The sequence below is a fragment of the Misgurnus anguillicaudatus genome, chromosome 11, assembly GCF_027580225.2.
Source record: "Misgurnus anguillicaudatus chromosome 11, ASM2758022v2, whole genome shotgun sequence".
NCBI classification, from domain to species: Eukaryota; Metazoa; Chordata; class Actinopteri; order Cypriniformes; family Cobitidae; genus Misgurnus; species Misgurnus anguillicaudatus.
The window spans coordinates 1,312,256-1,339,285 of NC_073347.2; the positions used below are offsets into that span (position 1 = coordinate 1,312,256).

At 36.9% G+C, this 27,030-nt stretch overlaps 1 protein-coding gene across 2 annotated transcripts; it reads left to right on the forward strand.

Moving 5' to 3' along the window:
* The first annotated feature begins 1,416 nt into the window (after positions 1-1,416).
* On the forward strand, positions 1,417-27,030 carry fam83b (family with sequence similarity 83 member B). 2 transcript variants are annotated; one of them, XR_012371957.1, is made up of 6 exons: positions 1,417-1,545; positions 5,281-5,768; positions 15,831-15,995; positions 22,616-22,740; positions 22,943-25,151; positions 25,225-27,030. XR_012371957.1 is itself a non-coding variant. In XM_055169985.2 (5 exons), the coding sequence occupies exons 2-5, from the start codon at positions 5,310-5,312 to the stop codon at positions 25,011-25,013; spliced, it is 2,820 nt and encodes a 939-aa protein (XP_055025960.2). In that variant the 5' UTR covers positions 1,417-1,545; positions 5,281-5,309; the 3' UTR covers positions 25,014-27,030. The 2 variants fall into 2 exon arrangements, 1 of the variants encoding a protein (XP_055025960.2); XM_055169985.2 differs by having other exon boundaries at positions 22,943-27,030.

Sequence of the window (27,030 nt, forward strand, 5' to 3'; positions counted from 1 at the left end):
TTCCTGCTGGTTTTTATACAGTGTATTACTTAATTAGGAACTATTTAGATGTACTATCAATTCTGATTCTTTGATAAAACTAAAAATAAAACTCTAAATATTGGAGTGCAATGGATTATGGGTATTCCTCGAAACATTTTAAACTCAAAATGTTTATCAATCTTGTAAAGATAACATGTATGGATTTGAATGTCAAAAAGTTACATAGGACTTTTAATTTATAGGTCCAAAACGCAAATGTGTATTGTTTAGTCGTGATTGCTTAAGTACAGACAATATTAGGGCTGATGTGCAAAAACCTTTGAATCAGCTACTTCTGTCCTTAGTTTTGTGTACTTATTTGTCCTTAAAATGATAGCTTCCATGATTATGTACAGATTCTCACCAAGATTTTTGTGTGCTTTTCATATCATTTTAGAACACAAATGCATGGAGTATAAAACTATACTGAAATACACAAATATGATTTACAGATGCAAGCACTAGATATAAAAAACAATCCTAGTAGTGCAATCCTTGAGTATGATGTGAAAGAAAATGCCAAAAATGGCATCATACTAAATACCTTCGACCTGGGGATGCTCATAATCCTGTGATTGCTATTTTATTACTGTTACAAAGCTTTAAATGTTAAATTGATGATAATAATTGTCTTAATGAACTTTTCCTATCCTAAATAGTATTTTAACAATGGGTCAAAACAACCCAATTGTTTAATGTGTATTATCATTTAGTTGATCCTGTTATCATGTCATCGCAAACCCATATGACTTTCTTTGTTTGTGTATGACACAAAAGAAGATATTTTGATGAACTTTTTGTATACGTTAAAAAGCAAACCACGAAGAGGCTGTCAGTCACAAATCTCTTTTCCTGTTCCACAAAAGAAAAGTGCCATGCATTTTGATGATATGTAGCCAGCACATATGCACAATGTCTTAACAGCTTTCTCATAGTCTCCTTAAACTATAAGGGGTTTCGTATTAACTCTGCTAATCCAAAGATGACACGTCATGGAAAATGTTAACGTTGTTCTGACAGATCAGGCAACGCCTTAAATGATAAAAGAATTATGAAATGTATTAGAATGCAGTGCCTTCCTACACACAGACTTTATTTAGCTGAATGAGAAATAAAAAGAATACAGAAAAACGCTGAAACTCTGTATGTGTCACAATTGCAAATATATGGCTTTGTCAGACAAGGGAAAAGAGAATTTGTCAGAAATAGAAACTGTCAGCTTTATCAGAGCGAACTATGATCTCTCTCAAAGCAGAGAGAGAGGTGCAGAAAGCAAAGGCAGTGTGGAAGAGGAGTGTCTTTTTCTATGTCAGACAGGTTTACTGCCTCTGGCCAGTAAGGTGCTCTTGTATTTTGCATGTGAAAACTTGAGGCCCCACCCTCCACCAGGTTCTCAACACTTCTCGTGTTCAAACACATTTCACTTTTTTCAGTGGATTCCCTTTGGATTGTTACCATTGCTCAGCTGTACAGATAAATCACAGGATAAGGATATTGGGGGACAACATGGCGAGTTTATCTTAAGTAAGTTGTGAAACGTTTTACAAATGGCATTGACTTTTTTGTCATAAGTAACTTTACAATAGTAAAGATAAAAGAAAACGGCAGATACCGTAGTAACAGGTTATTTACTATACGTGTTATACAGTAGGCTACCGTATGTCTAGTTATTTAGGTTTTATATATTGAAAGTTATATTTCGGTACAATAGCAGAACTATACTTTTATATAAAACTATTACAGAGCAATTCTTAGAAGATATGCATAAATGTAGTGGGACTGTTCATGTCATTAAATACAGGTAACACTTTTACAATAAAGCTGTATTTGTTAATATTAGTAAATGCATTAGCTAACATAATGTAACAATAAGCAATATAAGTATCTTTGTTAATGTTTGTTCGTGACAGTCAGTTATTTGTGTTAGTTCATGGTGCTTTAACTGATGTTAACAGATACAACTTTAGATTTTATGAATGTATTAGTAAATGCTGAAATTAGCATGAACTAATTAATGCTGTAGAAGTATTGTTCATTGTTAGTTCATGTAACAGTAACTAAAGATTTCTGTAGAAATTACAGTATTACTGGCAGCTGGTTGCCAGTAACTTACTATAGATTTCACATTTATGTTATTTACTGGCAACAGTTTGTTCAAAGTTAAATAAACATGAAACATTTTCAGTCTTTATCTTTGGTTACACTTTATTTCGATAGTCCACTCCAGACATTCTACCAACCACAAATAACTTTGCAACTACATGTCAACTAACTTTCAATAATTTGCAACTATACATCAACTATATGTCATTAGAGTTTTAGTAGACTGTAAGGCTTAGGGTTAGGGAAAATGTTTGGGTTAGTGGAATAAGTTGACATGCACCTGCAATGATACTTATAGACAGTTGAATGTCTGTTGAGATATCAACCCAATAATGTGTTAGTAGATATTAAGCAGACAGTTTACTAAATCTCTAAAGATTAGTAGTTGATAAGTAGTTGCAAAGTTACTTATAGTTAGTAAAATGTCTAAAGTGGACTATCGAAATAAAGTGTTACCATACAAGGCTATTGTAAAGTGTTACCAAGATAGTATAGTTTAAGTACACTGTCAGAGCCATAACATCGAATTACACACTGTAAAAATATGAAGCATGAAGTTCAAACAATTAGGTTTTGTCAACTTAACCTACTATTTTAAGTTTGGCTTGTGAAAAGTTGACATAACTTATAAAATCAAGTTGAAATGTAACATAAAAATATATATTGATTTGACAAAATGCTATACGCGTTTTGAAATTGAGGGGTGAGCTGTTGGTTGCAATTCACAATCTCACCACTAGACGACACTAAAATGTACATACAGTAATGCAAAACGTTTTTATTTTTTTATGCTGAACATGTTCAATTAAAATCACAGACTCCGTGGAAAAGGTAAAGTGTTTTGCAAGTGAATTTCAGGACCTACTGCAAACAAATGTTTCACAAATTTAAAACCAATTGTTACAAATGCTAAACAAACAAAACCTGCAGGAAGCTGAACTGTTGAACTGTTTACTATAGGTACACAAAATGAAGGTTTGAATGTTATTTTTACATCTTTTTTTCTATAGTTCTCTGTTGATCACATCCAGAATTAGCTGCTTTAAACTCCTAAAAACGGTCTTTGTTATGTACAGTAGTTGCCATATTAATCAGTGTGTCAGAGAAAGCGGGAAACTATGACTGTTGAATCATTCAGAACCTGGTGATCAAGTCAAGTTTAATGAATCAAATTATGAGATTTAATTTTGACGGGACAAATTTATAGTATATGAATGGATAGGTGGAAGGGAGATCTTTAGTCACATTTTAGTCACACTTCTGTATGAGTCACTTTCAGTTTAAAACATCTTGGGCATTGTGAAAGAGTACCATCAGCAAGATTTAAAGGACATTCACAAATCCGATCAGTGCCAAATTTGTAAAAAAAAAATGGAAATTTTGTTTATTTATCAGCTGAAAAAAACACTCTAAAAGAGATCCCAATTATATTGTTTCTCTGTATTGTTATTATAAATATATTTTAAAGTTGTGATGTGGACCCTGCAAGTTTCTTCAATTTAGAGCAATTTTTAAAACATGTTGCTTTTTATTATCCACAGCATATACGTGTCTTAGACCTTGTTCATACTGTCAGTCCCAATCTGATTTTGGTGCATATCTGATTGGAATCCAATCACATTTAGAATATGTGTATGGCCAAAAACCACATAAAATAATTTTTTTGGTAATCCGTTTCAGGCTAAATCCAGAGGTGGTTTGAAATCCTTTTCAAATCGCATTTCCAGAAATCCATTTCGGTCTGACTGCTCTCATCGTGTTTGTGTAGCTTATTGGTTATGTCATGCTGTCGCATCATCGTAAGAGAATAAATATATTTTTTATGTTTTTGACCTCATATGATTGGACCGTTCTCAGAGTCTCAAAACCGCATTGCAGATTGTCGTTTAATTGATAGCTACAGTACTGATCAGTGGAAGCAAGTGAAATATCTTGAGATGAAGGAAAATTTACAATTTTATCTATACAAAATCACCCTTTACAAGGCGTTAAGTTGAAGAATAAATAATGGATTAAGAAGCTTTGACCAGATCGATCAGCAGGAGTCACGTGATAACAAGTGCTGAGCACTTATGACAAATGGAGTTGGCTAGCTGGATACGATGTAAGTCATGCCATTTATTGTTTTCCCTGTTTGCTGTTTCAAAGTCTGCATGATAGACTGCGAAAAAGTTATGGCACATTTGAGCTTGCTTGGCGTGGACAGCTAGGGAGCTAGAGCTCAGATAATCCGGTATATTTCGTGGCTTGGTCAACTTCTTCCTTTGATGTAGTATACAAGAGCACCCAGAGAATGTCACTGTATTTAAGGGAACTCCGAGAACCACGCAGAACAAGCTGTTGGACTGTATTGTGTCTGTTGTGAGGGAAAACATGTGCTTGTGCTGTTGCTATTGAAGCAAAAGAAACATACTGGGCTGTGTTAAAAACAAATGTGAAAGTCATTTTGATGGATTGCACTTACAACTTTTACAACTTGTCTCTTGTTGTAATTTCTAGTCAGGGTATTTGACCTAATGTAGATTATGCAGCACTTTGCAGCTGATTTATGTGAAGTTCTGCAAGAGTGCAAATACTGAAATACTCTCTCGCGCGATACTTTGATGTCATACACTACTAGGTCTGCGCAGCGCTTCTGAAGTGAAACACTCCAGTGTTATGAAAGAGCACGAGATCAATATGCATTAATCTGCCTTCAGGTGTTTATTATGTAAGATAGTTTCAGATGAGTTTAGTTCAATTCAAATTTTTTTACACGTTTATTGATATTTTATTCACAATAGTACTTTGTGATTTGTTCATATTTGCCTGTTCAGCAAAGTTTGCTTGTTTTATCACCTCCGCTGTCAGTGCGAGAAAAAAACATTAATTTATCTGCTTCATGTGATGTTAAAGTGATGTAGTCTCTGTTCATCTGTTCTCTTCACAAATAAATAAACACATTTTATTCGTATGCTCGTCTTGTAAGTTCATGATTAGAAATGAACTCATGTCTTTTTTAATATCACCAAACAAACAAAGAGGAAATAGCATTGAGGAGTGTGGGAACAGCATTTATGTGCTAACTGAAAACCTAGCCATGATATTGTGTGTTATCTAGATGAATTGTATTGATATTGATGTTCTTGTTGAATGCCATGTCTGTTTGTTTTCTAGGTTACTGAAATTGTACAGCGTTTTGAGAGATGGACGGCTTGATGGAATCTAATTTGTCCCTGCTGTCTTCTTCAAAAGATGAATTTAAAGCCGAAGATTATGTACAGCCTCATTACAAAGAGGCATATCGGTTAGCCATAGACTGTCTTGTTGAAGGTGGAGAAGTGTCTTATGAAAAGTTCATCAAAGAAGAAGGCATTTGGGGATTTCTTTCTGAGGATGAAATCCACCATATTAAAGAAAGTGCTGTACAACTGTCCACAGCCAATCACTCGGAGGAAACAGACTGTGCACCCGACGAGTCGTCCTCTACGGGTACCTACTGGCCCACTCACTCTGACACTGAGCCACCAAACCTAGATTTAGGCTGGCCTGAGGTCTTGCACGGCCGGCTTAAGACCAATGTAGACCTGCTGTTCCATCCCCCAAGAGAAAACAGCCCCACCATCAAGGAAATGATCCGCAAACACATACAGGATGCCAGACAGGTAATGTTTACAAAACTGCATGGTGTGAACAGTATAAATAAGTGTCTGTTTTATACTGGTCTTTCCTATGTGCCTTTTCGTATTGTGTACCCCATGGAGTGTAGAAATCCAACCAGCAGCTTTAACACTACATTTATGTATTTGGCAGATGATTCTATCCAAAGTGACTTTATTTTTTTAAACATTCAAAAGCAGCTTCACATAAATAAGATAAGGAAATGCAGAAAACAGGAAAATAATTAAATATATGTGACCAATGGACCACAAAACCAGTCTAAGTAGCACAGGTGTATTTGTAATCATTGCCAAATAAACCCCCCAAAAATATGGGTCAGAATTATAGATTGTTCTTTTATGGCAGAAATCTTTATGATATTATGTTCAATGAAGCTATTTTGTAAATTTTACTACTGTAAATAATTTAGCAAATATAAATTATTCTTACACGGCTCTCTGAAATCCTACTGTAGATTCTGATTGGCCAGTCATGACATTACAAGATTCGTTCTTTTTAGATAACTACCGCTCAAAACTAATACCACACAGTAACCTGGATGCTGCAAATCATTTTGACAGGTACAGGTTTTTATTGCACAAATTAAAATATAAATAGACCCTTTTACAGCCCACGTGATCAAATAGCCTATGGGCGCATTTAGACAACAGAAGTGGTGTTATTCCCCATTGGTTCTAACATGTTAGCAACTGAGAAAGTTTATTAAAACGGTTTCCCAGCATCAAAATGTCTGGTTGTTGCATTTGGTTGCACTAATATAATATACTAATATATGTATATATGTATCTGGCCACTTTATATTTGGTCATCTGCTAACGTCTTCTCTCCACTCCACTATAGTACATGGATTTGGTAGCTGTGTTGAAAAAGTTGATAAGTCAAAGTTTAAAATAACTTTCTCTGTCTGTGTTGTTTCACTGCTGATTCTTGCCATACTTCCGTTGCCAAACTGCGCTCGCATACGTTGCCATATCATCATTATATTTACAAATGATTAAACCAAACAGTTTGTGACATTTAAACGTTTTGTCTTATCTAAAACCGAAATTAAACGTGTTTTCCTCAAAGGTCTGTATTCGTAAAAAATAAGCAAATAAAGATCCGTACTCTGATTCTTGATGGTTGTGTGTCTAAATGGCACAATGGTTTCTGTTTTATGTGCCAATTGTTGTAAAATCTATCAGAATTATAAACTGGGTGCTGGATCTCCTACTGTAGTATCACATCATTAACAGGAAAAAAATATGCTTTTGGTTGATCAAACACTGAATGCATAAATCAACTCATTAGATGATGATCTTAACCATCAGATACTAACCACCACTGTGATTATTATATTATTGGCTTCTTTTTACCACAACATGTTTTAAACAATAAGTTTTAACAGACATAGAATAAGCAAGCTCAAAGTCAAGAGTCAACAGCAATATTTTATTTAAAACAGAACTAATGTTTTATAACAGTTTGAAAATAATAGAGTAACATTCCTCTAACATTCACACAACCAACAAACGTTCTTAAAACATAAAAAGCTGGACTAGAATTACAATTTCTGCAACAAGAAAAATATATTTTCTTCAGGGTTTCAAAGACGTAGAAAATATTGTTTAGGGCAAGTTGTTCGTTTTTCGGTGGCTCAAGTTATAAAATATAAATGTGAACTATTACCCTATTTTTTTTCAGCGAATAAAAACCTTTTTTTTTTTGTAGATGAGACAGTAAACCTTAAGATTTTTAGTTGAAATTAACAAATTCAGAAACTGCAAGTTGTGTTCAATTGCAAGTTCTAGATTTTAATTTACGACTGAATCAAATTTAATATGAAGTGTAGTTGAATAATGTATTGAAGTAAAAGAAAAGAGCAGAAATACTTTAAAAATATACTGGATTAGTATTTAGTCAATTAATTTAGTCAATTAATATTAAAGTCATATTAAATTAGACATGTCTTTTTAGCTTTCATGAAATTGGCTCTTCAAAAGAGAAGATTATATAAGAACACAAGTGTTACATACATAGAATTTGCAATAATACCACAAACACTAATACAATATGAATAGAAAATGTACAGTAATACCAGTTAAAAAGTTACACTTACACATTCATTGTTTAAATGTTTCTATATTATAGAATAACAGTCAACTCACATCATACTTTTGTAATAACACAAATATAACTATAATGTATCAAAATGACTCTTGTATTATATAATCTTCAGTGTAGTCCAGTGTAGGGCTTTTAAAGATGTTTGGTATCAAAGGAATTCCATTTCTCATTATTATCCACAGTCCCTCACATGTTTTGTTACTTCAAACATCCTCACCTGCAAACCGTCATTCTCACCATCTACAATCCATTTATACTCTCTTGTTCCCTTTAGTGTCCCTTCAGCTAAAATGGTTTACATTTACATTTATGCATTTGACAGACACTTTTAGTAAAGCGATTTACAGTGTATTGCAAGGTATAGGCCTAGATTTTTTTCAATATGGGTATGACCTTTTGCACTGCTAACACAGTGATCTACCACTGAGCTAAATGGTTCTTCTATGGGATCGTGAAGCAGTAATAACATTTAAAAATAAGCTATATTAAAGGCAGGGTATCTAACTTGATCCAGAAACATCTCCTCACATCCGGATAGCAATCCATATGATAAGTTGGCTAAATGTATATAAATATATTTCATCTATGAAAGTGCTTAGACCAAAAAATGTTCAACAAATCAATGAATTTGAACCAAATGCAATAATTGGACACATGCAACTTTTGCTCCTCTTTTGTGAATGTATTTTGCATGAATGGTTCACACAGACACCATATGTCATCAACGCGTTCACGTTCAAATTGACAACATGCACAGGAGCCACAAAATGAAAGACATTTTTAAAAAAGACAAAAACCCGAATTATCAACCCAGTCTCACCCCATGGCGTCGATATTTGACGCCACTTGACCATGCGTCAACAGTTGACGTGGAGGGTATACCTTTCGCGTCATTTTTGGACGAACTGGGGACTTCAATACTATTAAGTCCGTTGCATTCGCTTTTTCTATTTTCTTACCATTTTTGCGTCGGTTTAGGGTTAGATTTACATAATGACATCCCTACCCAAACCTAACCCTAACCCCAACGCCAGGTGACAACTGTTTAATTTCGCGTACCTACTATTGACGCATAGTCAAGTGGCGTCAAATATTGACGCCATGGGATGAGGATGTGTTGGAATTATCATCGGTAACTTTACTGCTTTTCCACAAGATGGAAACAGCTGCTGGAGACAAAGGGTCTGAAAGGGTCGCTGCTGTGTTTCTTTTGGTAAGGTAGCTGCGGTTTGATTGTACCTTTGTACCTGTGTACCTTTACAAATTAGCATAACGATATTTATGTTTTCAAAATTACAAGCAAACTACTATGTCTACACAACCAAAAACGTGCTGTATCTAATTCCGATTTAAAACAGTTGTTTATGTTCGTTTTTTTGGTAATGTTTTTCACTTTGTACTGCAAAGACATGAATGGTTTTATGGTTTGTGCGTGTGCATGTGTTTTGGAGGAGACGTGACTTTGGATGGCAATTTGACTGGAGGGTGTGATCGTGATTTCACTGCTAGTAGGCTAAAGTTAGAATTGTTCAAAATCAGATACCCTGCCTCTAATGTCTCTCAGAAAGCAAGTCAACATTGTGACAGTCCATTCAATATATACTCTGTTAGTTTGTATGTGATTGTACACATGACCTTTGCGTTGCAAATGCAATGCTCTGCCAATTTCTGAAGTCATATTTGGGCAGATTTTTTTTTTATTTATGCTACTGTAAGTAAATTTTTTTCACAGTCGTACCATGTCAAAGCAAAGCCATCTGAATTGAGAAACAATATTTGTCCTTCATAAAATTCTGTATGCAAAGCTAAAACCTGCCTGGTGTACATTAATTTAAACTTTTTACAGCTTGTTTAGGAAAATACAAATTGGTGTTTAAAGTTCTCGTAAAAGTTGATTCGTAAAATAAAATGACTTTCAGCGCAGGTCAGATTCAGATAAAAGACTCACACAGTTTAATCATAGGCAAAAACATGAATAGACATCTATATTTTGCACCGGAGTGCAGTTCAAAAAGTTGAAGGCAGAGAAAATTTGAACTGCAGTTATGAGTTCCCTTTGAGATTGTGTTTATATTAGATAGGAAACGTTTGCTGTCATTCACTCAAAATGCTGTGTTCATTTCATGTGGTCTCTGATCATAGCTGTGTTGATCAATAGACAGCAGCCATACAAAATAGGCATAATACAGAAGCCAAGATAAAAAAAACAATGATTGCAGTGAGTGATCAAAAATATGACTGTTTATTTAAAAGGTCATGGGTTCAAACTGCACAATGGGTTCAACAGGAAGCTTAATTATTAATATTCCTTCATTACAATCTCAGAAATAAATCTGTCACTGGTGCTACTCTTTCAAAAAGTACCTAAAAAGCACATGTTGATACAAAAAGGGTTCAAATACACCAATACATTACTAATACATGCTAACAAAGTTCCATTATGTCAAGGTAGATAGTCATAAAATATTTGGTTCTTCATAAGAGTTAGGTATTACGTGTTATGTAATATGCTGCCATGTTGCGTCCCTTAATACAGGAAAGTATTCCCACCTCTATGGTTGGAAATGTATGAGAGGGAGTTGTATTGTAGTTATTTCCTTAGGGCCAAAACAGTAACAGATCAAGGCTATGAGAGCCAATATCTTTTAAATATAGAGATACAAAATATGTCTTTGATCTACACCAGCATCACATATAAGACCTGTGTCTCTCCAGGGTTTTGCCCAGCAGAAAATCTACCTTAAAAGGAAAATAGGGGTTTGCAAAAAAAAGTACCTGAGAATGTTTTCCAGTCGATTCAAGTGCTCAAATAAAACGTGCTTTTTGTTTTGAATCTCTTTACGTTTTAGCTGATGCTTGACTTGACTGATGCATTTTTATAACTTTAAATTAGAAAAACAAAGCTTTTTTTTCAAGAATTAGAAATTCTGCATTTTAAATTTTTCGTACACTCTTAGGGGCTGTCCACACGGAGACGCGTATCACTGTATACGTATAAATTTGTTATCGTTTTGGCGTTTCATCCACACGGATCCGGCGTTTTGGGAGACTGAATCCACTATTTTTTGAAACTGGGTCCTAAAGTGGATAAATCTGAAATCAGATGTACAGCCAATCCGTATATTTTGTGAAGCGAAAACGTCATCACATCACGTGTCGGAAGCGTCACACGTAACAGTAACAACAATAACGGCGGACTACGTGATTGTGTTTTTGCTACAGAAGTTACTAAAGCCTACTAGCTTTATTACAGCAAAATCTATTGCTTCTATGCAATTGTGGTGACCAACAAGCGATAATGGACAACACCATACGTTGGTTATGCGCATGCTCAAAGTCTTCTTCTTCGTGTATTGTGTATATCTATGGCAGAATTGCAGCGCCCCATACTGGTCCGGCATATATACTACACCGCTTTCAGTCGGTTTCAGTGGTTTCGTGTTTACGGATTATTTTTTTAGAGCAAGGGAAAAAAATGATCGGATAGGGAATGCACCGGCTTCGTGTGGACATAGCCTTAGAAAGGAAGTTTATATTTTTACACATTGTTTTGTGTTTGTAACAGTTATATCCTAAGTTCCCTTCATTTGCCCTTCATGTTTCATTCTCTTCACCTGTTGTCTGTAATCACAACAATCGTTATCATTAGTACCTTCACCTGTGTTCATTCATTGTGTGTATTTAAACCCCTGCCTTAGTTCTGTCCTGGTCGGTTCTCGTCTATGTCATCATCAGTGTTACCTGTGTTCCACCATCTATGTTATCCTGTGTTTCACCTGCATCTGTTACCTGAGTTTTCTTAAGTCTCCAGTGTTTTGTATCCCCGTCTTGTCATCTTCATGTAAGTGAAACCTTTCTGTAAGTCTCCAGAACTGTCTCAGCAAGTGGAACACCTAGATGAATTCCTCCTGTTGGTTCCTGACACCCCTGACACTACTGTCTTTGCACCTTTCTACATTGTGGCCTCAACACAGCCACACGTGCGCAGTTGTTCCGTGGAGGGTCCTTGAGGGGGTTTTGCCGCATTCGTGGAGTGGGTGCTGAGCCCAACGTCGCCCCAGAGTCTCCAGAACTGTCTGACCAAGTGCGTGAGCCAGTCACACCGTGTGTCACCGTGGGAGTTTTGGTGGAGTTTGAGGGCTACGAGCTGCCGTTCGTCCTCGCTGGTCCCGCTCTGCTGCCGTTCATACTCACTGGTCCCGCCCAGCTGCCGTTCATACTCACTGGTCCCGCCCAGCTGCCCTTCGTCCTCGCTTGCCCGCCCAGCTGCCGTTCATCCTCGCTGGTCCCGCCCAGCTGCCCTTCGTCCTCGCTGGTCCCGCCCAGCTGCCCTTCGTCCCCTCTGGTCCCGCCCAGCTGCCCTTCGTCCCCTCTGGTCCCGCCCAGCTGCCCTTCATCTTTGCTTGCCCGCCCATCTCTCCACCATGGCTGCCTGGCCCTTCCCACCGTCATCACCACCCCTCTTCTGTTTTCTTTTTTCGTTGTTGCCTCCCTCATTCCTCCACTTCGGTGTTGTTTTTGTTACAGCCCGAGAGGTGCCTAGGGAGAGGGGGGAGTACTGTAACAGCTATATCCTTAGTTGTCTCTTTATTTGCCATTCATGTTTCATTCTCTTCACCTGTTGTCTGTAATCATCGTTATCATTAGTACCTTCACCTCCAGTGTTTTTGTATCCCCGTATCTTTATGTTAGTGAAACCGTGACAGTGTTATGCTATTTAACACATTTTGTGTTAATTTTGTGTTCAAATAAATAACACAAGATTGTTGTTTTAATAATAACAAAGAGATGTGTCTAGTTAGGATTTACTAAATGAGGCAAATTAGTGCAAGAGCGCAATTCCAAATAAAGCGCCAATGGAAGTGGTTATATCTGTGGGTTATTTACTAAAAAACGCAATTTAAACAACAAGGTGCAGCAGCTGATTTCAATAATGACAATATACTAAGAGCAGGGCACATTAATTCAGGGTCGTAAAAAGCAGAGCTGATACTCAGGTGGGTTATCTACTAACGCCTGATATGCGCTTGATGTGTGCTTGAGTTCAGGGGTGTGAAATCCCAGCTAACGAAGGCTAAGTAGCCTACACTGAAAAGAACCGTACGATTGAAACACCTGATGTGTGACTTCTCCTTCTGTGACTCAAATAAAAATAACATGGCTTGGCAAACAATATTTTTGAATAATATGCTCTTCTGGCATTGGAAAAAATCCTCTGCCTTGTACTGTCTCTGCCAAGCCTCCTTGTATCAGCTACAATTGCATCAATTTCAAGCTCAAAATGGTTTAAGACATGCTTGTTTCATTTAAATAATCATTTAAATAATCTCCTCCCATAAATAATTGCGTGGGAAACTCTTAGAAATGCATTTGCAATAAGGTCAGTCGCAAAAATAACTAGACCACACCTTTAAAGTGCTAATTTTCCACTGGCCTTTACTAAAACATTATTTAACACCAAAAATGGTGTTAAGCTGTTAGTAAATTTTATTTTAGTTTATAGAAATCCACTAAATATTATTATATTTTTAAAGAATACTTTTCAATTTGAGTTGTAGGCCTATTGTTTTTTTTTTTTTTTTTTTTGACTGTACTAATTCATAGCATTAGTAATTACAGTTGAGTTGCTTAATGAAACACTACCAGTCACATAAGAAACAGTCAATATATTACAGTTCTTATGTAACATAGTGTCTTACTTTCACTTTATATGAATGCAGGATTAAACCCAGGGACATAGATATACTTGAAACAGATTATGTTGGATTGCTTTGGCTCTAAATTGTTATCTACCAGTGTTGGGAATATCTGCAAATAGTTTTAAACACTTTAATGGCATTGTATGTTGAAGTCGTTCGGTTTAAAGCACTAATGAGAGCCGTTTCACTGTGTGTCAGAGTGCTGAATCTGAGCGCAAAAGTGTCGGCCTTTTTCATTGGCCTGTCTGGTGGTCACACTCACAAATCACTCATAGTCTCAGAGGAGACTACAGATTGATTTCCTTTAAATCACGGCTTTGGAAACGAGCCCCACAGTCCCCATGTCTAAAACTCTTGCTAAAGATGATGTGTTAAGGCCAGGAAGATCACCCTCTGCCCGAGGCGTCGATCATGTGCAAATTATACAGGTCTCTCCCCAGCAACAGTGACAGCTACAATGCAACAAACACCAGGTAAACAATGAAAGTTGTGCAAACCGCACAGCTGAAATGATCACTCCCTTTTCACAGGAGTGGCTGACATATCTGGGTGTGCCCATGAGAAGCTTGCCCGATTGCAAGAAAACATGTTGTGCATATATAAGCCATGCTGCTGGGGTGTGGATCAAACAGCTGAAAGAAACTGGACTTGATTTTTCTGAGCAATGTAACTTTCTAGTTATTTTGATGATGAGATATGAATAAAGCCCTGACTATAACTATCAAGTGCTTCTATTTAACACTGTCATCTGATAGAAAAACATGGACTCTCATCAATTCAGCATTGAGCTGCTTTTGTGGTCTTGACATCTAACAGAAAAACAGAACGTTTTGTATGATCTGAATTAGCATTATATAGGGAAATTCAAAACAGAATAAAGACGTGTTTCTTCCAGTCCCAAGGTCAGCGTTAACTCACGAGTTTGAATACAGTAAATGAATGTGTATGTCGGACATTTTTCTACTCGCAGAGCCATGTTAATTCATATGATATGTTTTAGCTTTAGAATTCAATATATTGTGTGGCATTTTTATTTGAATAAACCATATGGCGTGTCTTTAAACAATGGTACAGGGAATACAGGGCATTGCGTAAAATTGTGAAAGCTTCTTTGGGGTTAATGTCTCAATATGTTTTTTTGCAATAAAAAAATCAAAATATGGGTAAGAAATGAAACTGTTCCTGCAAGCTTTTGATTTTATTGTAAATGCCATTAATGTGTGGGTGCTCCAGTATCTTCAATGCGTTTTTCCTAAGGTGAAGTGATAAAAATTCATTTCAATGATGTGTGAAGCATTAAATTCAGGGATTTTTTTCAAGTAGAGGAAGAGAGGAATCACTTTAAATAAGAATAGATGAAGGCCCCTGTGTGAGTCATAAAGGAAAAATACTGTGAATCGTTGATGGCCTTTTTTGTGTCTGAGTAAACTGGAGAGTCTTAAAATGGGTAGAAGACCTAGCAGTGAAAGTAAGCTATTTTAATTATTTTGTATTTATTTGTATTACCTACCATACTTAAACCCTGGCAAAATCACTGTACCACATTCCCTCTTTTGTTATCATGTTACTGTAAATCTAAGACGACTGGGCTGGGAGTAAAATAATAGACTTAGTAGTAAAACATACGAAAAGACCAGATGACTATAATACATTCGAATACTGTAGATAAAATATAGCAATCGTTTTCTACACTTTCTGTTTCAAGTGTTGCTCTTTAGGGTGGAGTGAAATACAACGTTAATACTAACTTTCATTTAACATCAACTGTAAATCCTAAACCTGTCATGGCTTGAATTGGGGAATGCTGGTCTACCAGAAAGTTAAAATGCTGACATTAAATGCTTATCATCTTTAAATAATACAAACTGCTTGATCTTGGCCTGACTCCTTGCTATGTAATATTAGGAACAGTGCTAAAAAAAAATCACATGCCAGTTATATAAAAGCCATCTTGATTTTGTATTTAATTCAGTTCAATGTCATTTATTTTACAATGTTGCAGACAAAACAATAGAGACAAAAGATAAAGACAAAAAGACAAAGGGATAGAACCACTGAAGATTACTGCCATAAACTAATATATAAAAACCTTTGCTTTGTTCAGATCAAAGCAAAGAAAATCCTTCACAGAAAATTGTTGATTTAAGAGAAAATATCACAGATGGTCTTGTTTAAAACTATAATGTCTAGATGATTATGTGAGGCTGACGGTTTACAATGTTTTTGTGTTTATTGTTACAGGTCATTGCGATCGCAATGGACGTTTTTACAGATGTAGACATCTTTAAAGAGGTGGTTGATGCATCAGTTCGGGGTGTTCCTGTCTACATTTTACTGGATCATAATCACTTCAAAAGCTTTCTCAATATGATAGAAAAACAAGATGTCCAAATTCAACAACTTAGAGTAAGTAGACTTTAATTAAAGCACAGAATCATTTTAGCAAGCATGATGATTCAAACCAGGGATTAAAAGGTGTAAAAGGCAGAATATAAAGTAGTTCTTATGTTTTTAAAAACTGTGTTCTCGTTGATTAAATTAAAATAATAATAACAATAATAATTGTATTATTTATCCTAACTTTTGGATTTATTTTGCCTTTCTAAGGTTAGTTACTCTTCATAACAAGAATTGTATTATTAATGTGCGTTAATGTGTATTATTAATTCTTGGCTCGAAATTATAGAGGAACCATTTTTAGTGCTATATAGCACCTATGAAAGCCATACGGGGGTCATATAGCACCACTATAGCACCACATATGGTTCTACACAGTGCTACACAGGTATTTCATTGGTGCTTTATGGCGCATAAAATGGTTCCTCTATTGGCGCTTTTCCATTGCATGGTGCCCCACGGTTTGGTTTAGTTTGGGCCAGGTCAGCTTACTTTTGGGAGCTTTTCCATTAGGTGCAGTACATGGTACCCGATACTTTTTTCGTACCACCTCAGTTGGGGTTCCAAGCGACCCGAGCTGATACCAAATGTGACGCGAAAACACAGTAGATCACTGATTGGTCTCAGAGAATCGTCACTACGCGTCATCGCTATATTGTTAGCTTCACCTTTAGTGCTAGCTTGCGCTGTCTCGAGCAAACATGTTGTCACCTGTGCTCTGCTTTAAGTTCTCAAACTCCATTTTAGCGACGAAAAACATCCACAGGTTGAGAATCAGGGACACCAGAACAGTTTTTTCCAGACTTGCAGTTTATGGCGGCACATTTGTGACGAGCACGTCAGCATTATATATGCTTAAATGCAACTTCAATGAGGCTCAGCGGAGCGCCGTCTACTGACGCCACGGGTGTTTGAACAAAAACTGTCATGTGAGACAAAGGTAGTGATAAACGCGATGTGCAAACATCTATTTGCTGTGGCCAATTTTAATTTTGTGGCGGACTGAGAAATAAATAAATGTATGGGAATATACAACAACGCTCTCACTTGTATGATGTCACAGCAGTATGCAGCGCAAATATAACGACACGCCTATAATCCCTCCCACTACGAAGTGATACCAAACTCAATGGAAAAGCTAACCACGCCAAAGTGAAGTGAACTGACCCGACCCAAACTAAACCGTGGGGTGCTATGCAATGGAAAGGCACCATAAGATTACGAGCCAAGAACCACTTTTAGTGCTATTTAGCACCGTTTGTTTTTAGAGTTTATGATTCACTTTTCTATGATTTTAGAAAAAACGTGAAACCATAAAAGGCATTTAAAAAGTAACAAAAACAAATCATGAATGCGTGTTTCCAAGATACAGTATAAAAAAACTTCAACATAACAGTGCCTGCAGTTTAAACATGTATACATTTTGATGGGATCAGATTTCCCTCATGTTTTTGTGTTGATGCTAATGTTAATGTCAAAATACCAACTGACAGAAATAAACATGATTGATGTCAGCAACATTATCTATAAATATGACATGCTGTTACTCTCTACTCTACTGTTATTGACTTGCTGTTATCTTCTACCTTATTTATCTTTTCAGGATGATAAAATAATTGGAAGTTTTCCGATGAGCCAGTCTTAGGGATGTTTCAACAGATAACTCAATAAACCATCTTAGTCACCAAAATAAATTATGAAGTATTTATGTTATGGTCATGGACTACTGTTTTTGCTTTCTGTAAACATCATTCATTTGGTCATGATTCACATATTCTTTTTCTTATAAAGTGTTAAAATGTGTCTTCTCATGTTTGAAATGTTCCCGGTAATGTTTTTGGATTAATGACAGATCAGCTAAAACTGCCCCTTCCTTTCAGCCTAAAAGGCAGCAATAGAGATGGACACAAGGACATAATATAAAAACTCAATTATGACTCATCAGTTCACCATTATGCAGCGTAGCGGCAGCGGCTGGAACAAATCCTTAAATGACCATATTAATTTAAAATTAAACTTTTTTCCTTTTAGTATAAATATCTCAGGCTTAAGTAAACTGATATGGTCCAAAACATTGACAAAATGCAACAAGATACAGAAGATATAAGCATTTCAACTGGTCCAAACTTAACTTCCGGTAGACTTATGAATAGAATCAATAACAACAGAGTCCATCTTGTATCGCATAACAAGCTAAATAAATAACCAGTAAATTACCTTACACTTTAAAAAAAATGGTGCTAAATAGTAATTTACTGGATAGTAACCATAGAAGAATCATTTTTAGTGTTAAACCTCACCTATGTAGAACCTGTGTAGCACCTGTATAGAACCATATTGTTTTATGTTGAACCTTTAAAGGTTTATTTATGCTTTAGCACCACTTATGGTTCTACAGAGGTGCTATATAGTGCTAAAAATGCTTCCCCTATGATTACGAGATTTTTTAAATAGTAAATCATAGCTAAAGCTTGTCAACCATTACGCTGAGCTAACGTTACTGTATAAAATCAATGTATACAATGTGAGCTACAGACCGGAAGTTAACTTCTGTGCCAGTCGCATAACCATGGCAACGCACGTGCGACTAATGAAACCATCTATAAGCATTCAAAACATACAGTTCGGCCTGTGCGCTAAAAAGTCTAGAATTTTTTTGACGTCATCAAACACTTCACTCTCTTTAAATTTCCTGTCCAATCAGATGCACATTGTGCAGAAGCTCCGCCTGAAATCACAACCGCCTGAGACGAGACACATGTTAATAGATTTACTTGATTACTAGATTAACTGAAGACTCATCTCTTTTGTTTTGAAACATAAGATCTTGATTTGATTACGGGAACCTTTGAAATTTGTTTTAATTGCATGTAAGTGGATTAGATTGAATTTCCATTTCTTTATTTTTTACTCTGCAGAACTCTGGGCAACAGAGTTGTGTTTAAATATGCTATACAAATAAATGAAGTGAAGGTTGAAGTTACTACTTCTTATGATAGTGGCACATAGTGTACTATGTATAGGATAAGAAACAATTCAGACAGTGTAAATATGCTTTCCATTGGGGTGCATGAAGTCTGAAATCGCATCAGTGTCAAGCGAGCCGCAACAACGCATACAGGGTGCACTGTGCCGAAACAAGATCAAAGATCACAAACAGGCTCAACATTACAAACTGCACTGAAGAGTGAAAGAGAAAGCAAACACCACTATATACACACAAACATAAATTACACATCAATGCTATTGTTGTTTATTCTGAAATAACAGTTTCATATCATATCTCTCTAAGACTATATTTTAATGCAACTGTGATGATTGATGCAATGTCACCACCTCTAATAATGCTGCACATTACCATGAATGGGCCTTTAAATCCCTATGTTAGACTATTCTATACAATCTGTTAGAGCTCTAAGCAGGTGGCATTTTTAAAGCTGTACAAAAAGGTGCCTCCAGACATCTCTTACTCAACAGCCATCACCCTTTACAGGACTTTTTACACCTGGTTACTTAATGGGCCTCCTCTGATCAGAATTAAAACTTTGTCGGAGCCGATGGTTTAGTGGACAGTGCTCCGACATATGGTGCAGACGCACTTCCGGCGACCCGAGTTCTAATCCCGGCTCGAGGTCCTTTGCTGATCCCATACCCCTCTCTTCACCCTGTACTTTCCTGTCGCCTCCAGTGTTGGGAGTAACGCATTACAAAATATAATATATTACAGTAATATATTAGTTTTTGCTGTAACGCAGTAATATAACGCATTACTAATAAGATTTTGGTAATATTTTACTCGTTACAGTCTTAGTAACGAGCGCGTTACAACAATGCATTTCAAAATTAGACCGTGTTATTTTTGTTTTTTTATTTTTGACCAATGCGCGCGACCAGCATCCACACATGAAAAAGCTGCGTGTAAAATAGGTATATGGCTGCGTCCCAAACCGCATACCTCCATACCATATAGTGGGCGAAAAGCACTACTTCTCGTACTCTTTGCCCACTACACAGCACGGAAGTAGGCGGCCTGGGACGCAGCGTATGTCTGTTTCCACGTGCTGTATGCAACATGTTCATTTTTACTTTAACTTTGTATTTGAAATGTGATTTGGACGCGGTGCGCGTCAAATATAGACATGTTTCTTAAAGAGCCGAATCTGGGAAGTCCGCGGCTTTATAAGCATTGACTAAAGTGGTCGCAATCAGGTCCGGTAGCCCGCTCACGCATAATTTTGCGAATAAGAACATTAAGTAAAAGCAACAGAAAGTTTCTATCGGTCTTCCATGCTGCTTGAACCTCGGAAGTAAAGAGACTTTTACAAATGTTGCCAGTAAAATCCATATCACACCAGCAATGACAAGGTAAGCTTTGCTATGATAACAGTCCATATAATAGATTGCTAGGCTATTCCTATGCTATCTACAGTTTTATTACAAACAGCAACATAAACTACAACATAACATTAGTGAAGACTTAAACATGGTTATCTAAATAGTACATTTAAACATCACTGTTTAAAGTTTTTACCAGCCTTTGTATGGGAGCCTATATTCATTGTTTGGCAAAAAGCAGTGTTCCTCTGTTTGTCTGTGTTTTATATGTTAGTCTACATGTAATCCTTATATTGTACTGAAATGAGCTGTATTCCATGTTATTAGGCTATAGGGGTTGCATTATAGTGGGCTCTAGCTCTATTGTGTTTGGTATGTGTACCATAATTTACCAGACTTTTACTAGATCATTTGTCTATGTTTATGATTCTGACAGTGACTGTTATTGTATTTTGCCATAAGTCTTCACTGTGCCTATTCAAAGCTCGAGGGCCAACACATAACTTCTAGATTTATAAGCATCAATAAACTACATTTTAACATTTTATAATGCCTGGTCATACTTCTGTTTTTTTGATGAAAGTAACTCAAAAGTAACGCAAAAGTAGTGTAACTCATTACAGTTCAGAGACAGTAATATTGTAATGTAACTAATTACTTTCAAATGACAGTAATTTATAATATATAATGTATTACACTTTGGAAGTAACTTTCCCAACACTGGTCGCCTCTCCATTACTTACTTTCAATAACAGGCAAAAATGCCCCCCCCCCCCCAAAAAAAAAGAATTCAAACTTTGAGAGAGCGTTTTGTGAAGCGCTTTTCCCCGACACGGTCCTGTCATTTATCACGCTGTCTCACTCTCCTGCTGCTCTGTACTGCGCACTCCAGCTCATGGTGAGCAAGGAGATGTGTGTCCCCTGCCCCACATACAGTAAGTGCTGCCTTTAGTTGCATAAGCGTCGTCTTAAGTTTTTTTTTTTTAAGGCGGAGTAACGAATAGTGTATTTGCATATTGCACGGGAGTAGAAGATCAGATTTATATTTGTTTTGCTTTAAAATAGCCAAATGGAACTGTTTTAACAAATCAGAAAGCAATCTAATCAGAGAAAACACATGAAGTGAGCAGGTGTAAAAAGGCCCTATGTCTCAGACGGTACACACACTGTTGTTAGTGTTGTTTAGGTCAGTGGTTCTCAAACTGGGGGCCGCAAGATGGTGCCAGGGGGGCCCCAGTTTTATGACATTTTATAAAATACATAAATTTATCATGAATTCTTTGTAATTAAACCTAAAAAAATAAGGCTACTAACTAACAGCACTACTTTGTATAATTTAATATATTTTGTTTAATTAAAATGTTAAGTTTTAGAGCTGTTTTTTGTCATAAATTTTCTTTGGGGGGGCCGCGAAGGAATTTGCTGTACACAAGGGGGGCCGCACAATGAAAAAGTTTGAGAACCACTGGTTTAGGTGTTCAGTACTGTAGTTACACAGATGGTACATAAGCCATAATTCAATGCTATAACAGCATTGTCGATCCATCAGCAGTGATAAGACCTGACCCTTGCCTTCAACACAAACAAAATTACTGTTATTATCTTTCTATGTTTGCAAAGCAGCAATGGGGCATGTTTAACTAGCATTTTTTCAAACAGGTTTAACACGTCTCTTTGTTATACCTCTTAAATGTACCATGAAGCATAAAAAACATTTTTTTTTTATTTGGAATGATGTTTTAATAAATTTTTTAAAAAATCTGCAAGTCCAAGGACATCTCAAAACACAAAAATAAAATAAGGTTTCTTTTTCGAGTCAAAAACATTCAAATTACTATGGTTCTGTTCTGGCATAGCAAAGTAATATATGCTAAATTGATTAACTTGATAACTTCAAGTAATATACAATGTATATTCATTGGTATATCAAGAACATGCACATTAAAGATTGACTCACAATAGATTGCTAGTTTGAAATCCCTGAAATGAATAAATTAGCTGTTAAGATGACTATAAGGCAAAGGGCTGTCGAAAAAGAGATGGAGCTGGGAATAGAGAAGGGTGTTAAGAGCAGTGGCAGCTGAGACAATAAATGAAAGAAGAGCTTAGGAAGATAGGATTGATGTGTGACACAAAGATGTCGGATGTATACTTTTAGAAGTGGTATTGACCGAGTGTCATCTGACTGCGATCTTTAACTTATTACAAACCTTGTTTGCTTACAAAGTTGACTTTCATGACATTTAATCTTGTTACGGTACAAATTTATTTTCATATTCTTGTTTTTACTGCAGAATATGAGGATACGTACAGTTAAAGGCCAGGAATACTGCTGCAGATCTGGAGCAAAGTTCTATGGAGCGATGGGGCAGAAATTTATCATTGTTGACTGTAAAACAGTGTTTTTTGGATCATACAGGTAAGGATGGTGAAGCTAGTAGGTTACTCTCAGATGCAATTTTTTTGCAATATATGTTAATAAACACTGCTGGCAATCAAGTGGTGTCTTGTTACAAACCACTGTATCATTTGTTACCTAACCTAAAGATGTAAACTGCACTGCAAAACATATGCAAAGATATGTTGCTAAGACTCTTTATGTTTATCTTTTCATGTCATAGCTTTATGTGGTCTTATGAGAAGATGAACCTCAGCATGGTGCAGGTTATAACAGGCCAGCTGGTGGCAACTTACGATGAGGAATTTCGGACATTGTATGCTCGATCGACAATCCCAGCTCCATTTCAGACTGCCATTGAAAACCAGTCTGATGTAAGGCCAAACGGTAAAGCGGATGGATACCTCATTAATTCCAGCATCCCCTTTGAAAGGAAAGACCACTTAAGGCACACGCTTGATGCAGTTTACCGGCAAACCTGCGAAAGGCGTTCAGGATTTTCACCTTTGAGGGAACATGAGGAAAGGCAGCTTACTACACCACAAACCCATCTCCTTCAAGAAGCATCGGAATTTTACAAAAGACACAGCTATGCGGGAGAGCGACAGGAACCTGTATATATTCCACAGTTGTCAAAGTTTGGCTCCAGTAATTGGAACGTGGCAGCAGCAGCAGCGAGCAGCCGTTATGGTGGTTTCTCTAACAACATGGACAACCAATATGAAAGTTACGTCATTAACCCGATGTACAGAGGTTCAAACATGCGCCAGTCCTACCATGGGCATGACAAACAAATTCTCAATATGAGGCAAAAGCTACCAAGTTTAGCTAGTACGTCCAAGTCTTTCCTTCGTACGTATAGGATAGAGTCTTACCTCAACAGCCCCAACGATGCACCCTATGGGGAGAACTACGATTATCCGGATAAACACGAAATTGAGCTATATAAAATGGCGGCTCCTCAACACTCTCGCATTAGGTCATCAGTTGTCTTCACATCCACCATACCGGAGCAACCAGAGACCAACAGCTACTCTAATAATTCAATGTCCTCCAACCACGATCCAGCACGAATTCAATCAGGTTCTCATCACATTTATTCTTCAGCCCAGTGGAATCAGGCAGGTGCAACACAATATGATGACTACAACATGCAGAGGAAGCGCAACACACCGATTTCAGAACATTCAGGAACCAGCACAAGTTACTGCTCAGGAAGAAATGCAATATATGCAAGTCTGGACAGAGCTAAAAACAGACTTCCAAACAAGGAATGTTACATCCAGCAAGACAACTTGTACAAAAGACTTAGTTTGGCCGATCCCAGGTGCAATACGTACAACAGTGACACGAACAAGCCCTCTAGTCACATGTATGCTTCTTTGCCTAGAGGACAAACGGATAAGGTTTTGGTAAATGAGAATCCCAGAAGTGGACGGTACCCGCAGAATCTGAAAGAGGATCAGAGATCTGTCTCACATCATGATTTCAAAAAGACAGATGAGAGCACAACTACCTCAGGAAATCTATGGCAAGAGCCTCCTTCGAGAACTGTGTCAGCAACATTACTAGAAAGAGAGGACAGCATATCTAATGGCATATCTGATAGCAAACCTAATAGCATATCATCGCCACGCTTCTTTAAAAGGAGCACCAGGAAAATAAAATCTCTTCTAAACATCCCGCAGAAGGGTGACAGTTCACCCAAAAGGAAGAATCCTGCAAGTCTTAAGACTGGTAGCAGCACTGACACAATTCTCTCTGAAGACGAATCTGTGAGAGACAAGAAACATCAGAGTAGCGCTACCGGTTCCATCAAATCGGCTGGACTCAGGCGCACAAATGGGAAGATTCCTAGTGTTGAGAATCATGCTTCCGCTGTGGTGGGAGAAACCTCTGCACCTCGGTTCAGCACCGAGGACCTTCACAGCCCACCTACAAGTGATGTAGAGACTACCAAAACACAGGAGCAAACCTCAGTCATTACTCAGAATGTGAGGTCAAACTCAACTCTAACGAGATCGGATCTATTGCCAAAGCAACACGTGTCAGCAAACAGGCTGTACAGCCGATTCGAGCCACTTTGCTCATTTGAAACGAAGCATCCCTCAGAAGGTCGTTCTGCCTATGTGTCTTCAAACAGCAATGCAACGGTAAAAACGAGAAATTCTGTGTTCTTAAGAGGAGAAACTTTTAATAACCATAACAGTTACACAAGCCAACAGACACATGGGCATGACAACAGAATTGGTCGTTTCATTCAAAGGGTTGGAAATTTGATACACAAGAAATAATGATGCGCCAATGTATAGTGAATATACATGTAGTGACAACAAAGAACATCAGTTATTGCAACAAAAAAAAACTGCAAATGCTGTGAAACCAGAAATTGTGTTTATGAAAATTCTGCTTCCAATCTTCATCCCAAGCACGTGCACACTCCTTACACACCACTATTACAATGCTTATGCATTTACACTTCCGAAAAGCCACGGCCTTCAGCAGACATAGCTCTCTTAAACTTTAAACGGTGTAAATTAAACAATTAGGGTTGCCACCCATGTCTGATAAAAAACCTGGACATATAGATGACCCGGCCAATTGGTTTGCTCACAAGCCCCCCCCCCCCAAATAGCATAATATTTCTATAGGCTTATGCAATTATTGGGAAAACTTTACAATTCTCTTTTTTTCAATTCTTATTTGTTAACATTAGTTAATGTATTAACTAACATGAACTAACCGTGAGCAGTACATTTGTTACTGTATTTGTTAATCTTTGATAACGTTAGTAAATAAAATTACAGCTGTTCATGGTTTATTCATGTTAGTTCACAGTGCATTAACTAATGTTAACAAGATTTAAATAAATGTATTATTAACATTAACAAAGATAAAAAATTGCTTTATGCTATATAAGTGCAGTTTATTATTAGTTCAAGTGTTAACTAATGAACCTTATTGTAAAGTGTTACCCAATTATTTGTACATTATGTTAAAATATGTAAATCAGGTTTACAATTTATTAAAGCTGCTTATACTATTTATGTAAACTGTTTTTATTTATATTCCATTGCAACGTTAAACAGGTCTTAATAGCAACTAGCAAATATGCACATGAAATTAAACTTGTTGAACTCACCTCAACATGTATTTTACAATCATTTAACCCGCCATAGGAAAAGCTGAAGTCACTGTTACAAAGATTTTAACTCTTTTTAAGACAGGGATACACTTTCGTGTAGTCTGGTGTAAAATGTGTCTTATATTTTCGCTTTTGGGGCACTCTCCCTCTGTCATGGCGCTCCTGTTTCTAGATACACTGATTAGTTTGGTTTGGGAGAAGAGATAAAAGCCCGCCCACACTGACAATTGATTGGTTGATGTCCTGAAACAGGCCAATCAGGAAGCTCTCTGTCTTACATGCGCTAAATGAGGCAAACACACACACAGACGCAAGGTCTCCCTCTCTGCCGTGCGCGCGCTAAATTTCATATTCACATAGCGTTTCAAAAAAACCGGGACATTCAGTGTCCCGGGAGAGTTGATAAATTTCCCGGGACAGGTTATTAAAAAGAAGGACAATCCCGGTAAAACCGGGACAGGTGGCAACCCTAGAAACAATGGTTGTGTTTCACACATGATGCTTCTGAATGCTGCTACTTGCAAAAAAAAACAATCCCTAGAACAAGCCATTTTCTTTGGTGCATGTAAACAATGTTGGGATGGTGGGATGCTCAAAAAGAGAAATGTTTTGATACTGTCACAGAGCTACAGTGTTTACACTTTCAAGGAAATCAACCTGCTGATTGTTTACTTATATAGTCTGCATATCAATTCGGCAGAGGAAAATTATTTTTATTTTACAAATTACACACTTGAGCTTTAAAATTGTAGAACAATGTTTACTTGAATGCATGCTGATGCCAGTGTTGAAGGTCGGCATTATAACCTGTTAAAAAAGTACTGTTACACTGCCTATCTCTTGTAGTCAGACTCAAAATAAATCCTTCTATTCATGATATTTGTGTGCTAAAAAGATGATGATGTCTTGAGTGGGGCTACAGGCAGATGTAATGATAATAATTTCGTAATTTCTCTCACTTGAGTAATTGTTACTTTGAAATGTTAACTGTGGATGAAACCTCCCATTTTGGTCTGATTGCAAGCTGTAACAAACCATTCTTACAATCATGAATTGCACTTCTGTCTGGAGAGCAGCTTCCCCAAAATAGCTCATCTTGTCATTGTTAAAGCTGACATAAAAAAATGGAACACATGCAAGATAAATAAATGTTGGTTGATGGGAAA

What these genes read in the sequence shown, in the direction of transcription:
- fam83b (XM_055169985.2), top strand. Translation starts at nt 5,310, where the DNA reads ATGGACGGCTTGATGGAATCTAATTTGTCCCTGCTGTCTTCTTCAAAA. An exon ending in ACATACAGGATGCCAGACAG is followed by an intron (nt 5,769 to 15,830) that starts GTAATGTTTACA and finishes TTATTGTTACAG; the next exon opens with GTCATTGCGATCGCAATGGA. An exon ending in GTGTTTTTTGGATCATACAG is followed by an intron (nt 22,741 to 22,942) that starts GTAAGGATGGTG and finishes TTCATGTCATAG; the next exon opens with CTTTATGTGGTCTTATGAGA.